The sequence below is a fragment of the Lactuca virosa genome, chromosome 8 (genome assembly GCF_052849685.1).
Source record: "Lactuca virosa cultivar CGN04683 chromosome 8, Lactuca_virosa_CGN04683_v6, whole genome shotgun sequence".
In the NCBI taxonomy this organism is placed as follows: Eukaryota; Viridiplantae; Streptophyta; class Magnoliopsida; order Asterales; family Asteraceae; genus Lactuca; species Lactuca virosa.
The window spans coordinates 11,922,412-11,929,117 of NC_136433.1; the positions used below are offsets into that span (position 1 = coordinate 11,922,412).

General features: G+C 33.5%; 1 protein-coding gene across 3 annotated transcripts; it reads right to left on the reverse strand.

Annotated features, from left to right (window-relative positions):
• Positions 1–1,306: 1,306 nt before the first annotated feature.
• On the reverse strand, positions 1,307–4,888 carry LOC145132672 (Divalent ion symporter). 3 transcript variants are annotated; one of them, XM_079067559.1, is made up of 3 exons: positions 4,754–4,888; positions 2,139–3,543; positions 1,307–1,836 (listed from the first exon to the last, which is right to left on the reverse strand). In XM_079067559.1, the coding sequence occupies exons 2-3, from the start codon at positions 3,442–3,444 to the stop codon at positions 1,571–1,573; spliced, it is 1,572 nt and encodes a 523-aa protein (XP_078923685.1). In that variant the 5' UTR covers positions 3,445–3,543; positions 4,754–4,888; the 3' UTR covers positions 1,307–1,570. The 3 variants fall into 3 exon arrangements, with proteins under 3 accessions (XP_078923685.1, XP_078923683.1, XP_078923684.1); XM_079067557.1 differs by lacking the exon at positions 4,754–4,888 and adding an exon at positions 3,993–4,209; XM_079067558.1 differs by lacking the exon at positions 4,754–4,888 and adding an exon at positions 3,803–3,969.
• Positions 4,889–6,706: the final 1,818 nt, after the last annotated feature.

The following is a 6,706-nucleotide window of genomic DNA, read 5'->3' on the forward strand; positions in this document are numbered from 1 at the left end:
GAAAACATAAACATGAAGATAACAAATATTGATTAATGGAAATTGAACTCGAGTGAGTTGTCAAAAGAAAAGGCCCTTAGGCTAGTTGAACCACATAAATTTTGTGTATATGCGTGAATAAGATGGTATATATCAACATATTAACTAGATAAGAAGGTTTAAATTCGGGTCCTATCTTTTTTGGGCCTTGTGCAACTGCATAGGTATGTACCTTCTTAGGACTGAGCCTCATGTATAATATATTGTTTGTGGAGTCTGGGAGATCTAAAAAAATGGCAAACCAGTTAGTAAAGAGTCGGAAAAGGAGTTGATGCACAAGTCTTTGATTGGGGTGAAATTAAAGACTATAAATCTCTAATAGTGAGATACCTAATTCCATTCTAATACGTCATATTAGAAGATGAATTAAATGTGGAAAAAAGCTCACATTTTGATATTGGAACACATGTAAAAAATCTTCACATGTATTTGTTCGAACCTGCAGGCGATGTTAGGTTGAAGTTTCACCTTCTTATTAGTTCCTATTATCCTATATGAGTGTATGAAGATTAGTTGCTTCAAGAAGCTAGACTTAACTTTGTATTTGCTCCAAAATGATGGATAGGGAGGGTTAGACAACTTATAGTAGTGTTAAGTTTTAGTACCAGACTAGTACCTGGAAACTTATATGTATATCATCTTTAAATATTCAAATATATTGATGGGTGAAATCTCTATGGTTCTCGAATATTATTATATTATGTGAAAATCCAATCATGGTGGCATTTTTTACTTATGTATAAGATTTTGTTTGTTTGTTTATTTTGTGAAAATTAGGGATTGCAAGAAATGTTGGTGATTTAATTATCATCGTCAACATGTTAGGTTATTGAAATTTACTACATGAGATTTTAAATTATGCTAAAGTATGTGTGAGGTGGTCCAAAGTGCATAGATGTACGAACTAGTTTGATCTTAAACACATACCCCCTTGGAGGGTTAAGGGCAACAATGACTAGCTTTTTATGTTCTTCCATTTAAATTCCTTGATAATCGTCCAAAATTGTTTTCAACAACATAAAACTATCATTCATGATGCTTAGAGTTTGTGATGAAACTAATACTATGAATATTAAGTTTGATTCCTGATTTTACAACAGATTGAATAGACCATATACACACATTCAGACAAAGACTTCCAATATGATTGCCCAAACTTTAGGTTGCCGTCTTTGTTGGATAATCCCCAAACAAAGTTCGTGATACCCGAGCAACAAGGGTGAAAATCTTGTTTAAGAACAGTGTCTAACATAATCATTTCTTAGTATAATACAAAAAAGACTAACTTCATTTGCAAGAAGAAACACATACAAGGAGAGTTGGGTTTATGTTCAAATCATTCTCTCACAGCCAATATTCGCTTCACAAGACATACATATTCCCATGGCTGCACACATTACTTGATTGTGGCAATCTTATTCTAATTAAAAACAATAGCTACATATATATCGAGTGAAAACACTAGTATTCTTTTCTGAATTTTTCTTTACGTAAACCTAAAAGGAAATGTCGAAAAGATGAAGGAAGATTATTATGCCCTTATCAATGTCAAACCAATAGCTGTAACGATAATTGTGGAAGGAACACCAAATTTGAGATGAGCCCAAAACGTAAGATTATACCCAAAATTTTGAGCACGACGAGCTTGTTCACATACAATCAAATTCGCCGCCGATCCCAGTAGAGAAAGGTTTCCGGCAACCGTACTAACCCACGCCAATATTAGCCACGCTTTCTTCTCCTTCTCCGGCGATATACTAGCCGCCGCCGCCGCCACCCTTGCCCCCAACAACAGCACTGCAAAATTAAGATCCGGAGTAAATTACAAGAATAGTCCTTGTCGTATCCCAAAGGTTACATTTTTGGTCTTTGAGTAATTGCTATTTTATAAATTTGGTCCCTAATAGTTTTCTTTTGCGACATATTTCTACTCAAATTAAATCATTGTTTGCTAAATTTGCAAAAATTAACCATACTCAGGGACCAAAAAAGTAAAGTCACTTACAATAAAATAAAAATGACTTTTTAAAAGTTTAAAGCAAATCAAAGGTAATGATAAAAAAAAAGATTAGATGGAAAGAGACAGATAAATAGTGTACCTGTTGGCACATTTGAAGCAAGATTTGATAGAACAACAATAACAACAGCAAGAATTGCTACACCAGAAATATGATCGATTTGTGCATAAGGCTCCATGAAATCCCACACTGCACTTGGGATTCCTGTCCTATTAAACCCATCAACAGTCACAAACATCCCACAAAAGAATACCAAAAGCGAATAAGAAACCTTCTCCAAACATGGCCTTGCATCCTTGAAATCAAGAACCACAAGAGCCAAAGCAGCTGTAATTGCAGTCCATGACATGTTTAACCCCAATAGAAAGGAAACCAACATTCCGATCGTAATCACATAAACCCCTGTTTTCCATAACATTATCTTCCATTTCGCAGACTTTTCATCCTTTTCCTCCAAACCCAAACCGGAATCGCCATTCCCGATTCCGTTTCCGTTTCCGTTTCCGTTGTCTGTACCTGTAATGTCTTTTGGGGTGTGGATTTCATCGCTTAAAGTTATACGGTTCCTGAGAGTGAGATTATCCAATGTTCCGTTGACACCTGGCGAGCTGTGAAATTGATGACTCATCGCGTCCAAACTAGCAGCAAGTTCGTGAGAATTTTGAGATGAAAGATGTGACATTGTAGCTGGTGAAAATCGATGGGAATTCACGTCTTCTTGAGTTGATACTTCAACAGGAGGTTCTTCTTCATCTTTTTGAACAGATAACACCTTCCAAAACATACATAACAGAATCAGCGCATTTACGAAAACGCCCACCAACATCGCCATAACAATCCCAAACAAGAATTCCCCAAATGGTATCTTGCTTTGAACTGCTATTACAAGGTTTTGAGGGTTGCCTATTGGTGTAGCGGATGACCCGATATTTGCACTTGAAGCAAGTGCTAGTAGAAACGGATGCGGCGGAAGGTTTTGTTGTCTTGCTATTTTGAGTACGAATTCAGTTAACACAACACATGATGTGTCGTTAGTGAAAAAAGCACTGGAAACAGCGGATATTAAGCAGATTCTACAGAGTAAGTCTTTGGATCCTTGACTTTTCCATGCGAGTAACTTACCTAAATATTTGAACATATCTGCTCTTTCCAGATAAACACTTACAACCATTGTACCAAAGAGGAGGCCAAGGATTGGAAGATCAATGGAAGCGTAAGCTTGATCTGGAGTTATTACTTGAAAAAGAACCATGAGCATGGCACCAAGGAGAGACCCTGCTGTTCTTCCGATTGGCATAAAAGGGACAGCAGGAAAAACCGCTAATACCCAAAATACAGCGAAGGCAAAAGAGCCTAGAAACACTTTGATGGGAGGAGCCATAGCCATTTTTTGCAAGAAAGCTTAGATTCTCACCAATTAGTTAACACTCAAGCACTTCATGAATGATCCATATCAGTTGTTGTTTTACATGACAGAAGAATCACCCTGAAATAAACAAGAGAATCGTTATCAGATCGTTACTGTTAAAATTACTAGATGATTAGAAAATTTTGAACATGTAACAAGCATCAATCGGTTCAAATGTACTAAATAGACGATTTTTATCAAACACCAGGAGTGCAAAACGCAAGTACTAGAACAGAGTCGATCAATGCACGGAAAACTAGAGCATAAACTAGAACAGAAGACGATAATGATGATCCATGAAAGTTAGGGAGAAAATTTAATCAGCATGACATCATACCTAACTCAAATCTTCTCGCTCGATTCGTCGTAATTCAAAGAAAATACGACTGTGAGACGATATAGACTAAAAACCGGAAACTCATATTCAAAATCGCGCTCGAATTTTATCAATTAAAAAAACAGCAACTAGATCACTCTAGTAAACTCGATTTACAGAAAGGACAGGCAATGAGATTGGATAAGCTTACGTGATGTAGTAAGAAGCTGAATCTCAATCAAACAAGGAGATCCGCAGTTGATGATTTTATAAAAGAGCCAAATCATGAATTGAACTTCTTCTGCGTCAGAAAAATATAAAAAATGTTGGGATTTGAAAAGGGTGAAATTGAGAAGGCTTGTCATTATGTGAATGTAGGTGAGAGAGAGGGAGACAGATGGATAGATAGCAATTGGCAAAGCAAAGAGATTGACAGCTTTTCATGACTTGACTACGTCATTGAAAAGAAAAAACGAACAAAATCTATGAACAACGTTACAAGTTACAACCATCATTAATGTTTTACTCCTCCATAGTCAAAACCCGAACAAAAAATCAAATCACATTATTGACAAAGTTGCAATTTTCGTCCCTGTGGTTAGGCCGTTTTTATGGAAACAGTCCAACGGTTAAATCTAAAAGAAAAATGATCATTTTATCCCATCAACGCCTATCTTTTTCATCTTCTGTTGTATCATACATAGTAAACTTCAACAAAACATGATATTAGAAAGGAAAAAAAAAAAAAAAAAAAAAACTTGGAAGACTGCTTTAATTCATCTTTTCATTTTCTTCAGCAACAAAAAACAACATTACTTAGTATTTGTTTCTCCTTTTAGTCTTCATTGAAATGAAGCAACATTGATGGATGATTCACCAAAGCTCTAGCATCAACCAAGTGAATTCTAGAATATAAATTTTCTAATTTCTTAACTTGATTAACAAAGAATTCATCTGCAGAAGTGGAATTACCTGATAGACGATCTTGGTGGTGAAAAACAATTACCTATCTCTTCCGTGGGTCAAGATGAATCAAATATCAAATAATTGAGCATGGTTTTTGCGGGAATTGAATTCTGTTCACCTATCTATGAAATCACCAGCATTAATGGGTCGTGGGTTAATTGATGAATACAAATGTAGATCACAAAAGAAATCAAGAAAGTGGAGTTAATAGGGACGAATAAAATATGATGGAGTAAATTTAGTTGTAGATTGGTGGAAGGAGGGGTGATTTGAAGTTTGATTCTTTTTTTTACTCGAGGAAGAAATCGGCAAGAAGGTGATTTGAAGTTTGATTCTATTTCAATTTAATGTTTTTTTTTTTGGTTAAACTTTATAATTTTGAATAAGGAGGGGAGGGGATGACTCATGAGGATGAAGATGTAATAATGTGACTAAAAGGAGGTAAGGGCATAATTGTATTTTCGCATAAGTTTAACCGCCTCCATTGATGTCATTCATCATACGGACCAAAAGCATTACAAGTAAAATTCTCAAGGACGATAAAAGTTAAGATTCAAAAAACTGGACCAGATTCATAAAAACTAAATAAACCATAAGGACTAGAAACTGTAATTTACTACAAATTATTACTTGATACATTTGTATAAGTATTCAACTATTCAAAGCATGTAGTTCTCCTTTTTAAACAAACTAGTAATTATAAGTTGAATTTTAACACTATGGATAAAAATTAGTTACTGTTGTATAGATAAATATACATGGTTGATATCTCTAATTAACTTCAATTTGTACTGTTGTATGAAAACATATTCTATGTGACTACAGACATATATAGGAAATGTAAATAAAAATAAACATGAAAACGGACACAAAATTTACGTCGAAACGTAAAGAAACTTGAACTTTTATATATATATATATATATATATATATATATATATATATATATATATATATATATATATATATATATATATATAAAAGGAAGCTTTTATTTTTAATCCGATGTTTTAGAATCATTTATATATTCACATAATACTTATTATTTTATGTTATTTTTTTAGAACGACAAATACACACGCCCGCTAATTCTACTTTTAATTCTACATCTTTCGTACACCATGAGACTTGAACCCTCGACTATTTAGAGTAGGAGCATTTTTGAATGCACTTTATACAACTAGATTATATGACCTTTGTACTTCCAAACTCTGATTGATACTGATATTAAGCAATACAATAAGGATCCTTGCTGCACATCTCCTTATATGTACCTCATTTTTGTGCTAAATAATTTCTAACTAAAAATGAATATACGTGCAATTATGTAAAACTCCATTTGACAAATCAATGCTACACTCACTTGATAGCTAGCAACTCACTTGCAATTATTTCCAAAAAAAATATATTTTAATCCGGTTATTTTTTTAGAACACCGATTTATACACATTCTAATCTACATGACATGTCTATGTTTTAAATGAGACTTAAACCTTCAACTTACGAAATGATGAAATCTTACCATAATTCTATTCTAGACCAAAGGTCTATTGGTATTTTGATTTGGTTATTATTAGAACTTTTTGGGGTTTTGGAAACTTGCTGAACAATATGTTTTTTAGAATTGTCAAAACGAGGAAAACAAAGTTATTTGACAAGACCGTCTCTCAATTTTATTTTTGGATGTTTAATAGGAGTAATAAGTGTAAAACAAATTGAGTTGGTTGGCTTTACAATATGAGTATTATCTTCTCTTTGTAATATATTGTTCTTTCTAAAATTTTATTAATATGTTAATAAAGTTGTTGTCTCAACAAAAAAAGAGAAAAAGAGAAATTTATTTAAGCACCAAGTGAAACTTGAAAAGTACGAGCATTCTATATCTTAAAGCATACAAAAAAACATAAATCATTCAAAATACATATGTAAAAGAACTTTGTTGATTGATGTATGCTATAA

Excerpts from the sequence above, each read along its gene's own strand:
- LOC145132672 (XM_079067559.1), bottom strand. The coding sequence starts at position 3,444 with ATGGCTATGGCTCCTCCCATCAAAGTGTTTCTAGGCTCTTTTGCCTTC. Across the intron at positions 1,837-2,138 it reads TGCTTCAAATGTGCCAACAG|TGCTGTTGTTGGGGGCAAGG; the intron begins GTACACTATTTA and ends TTAATTTTGCAG.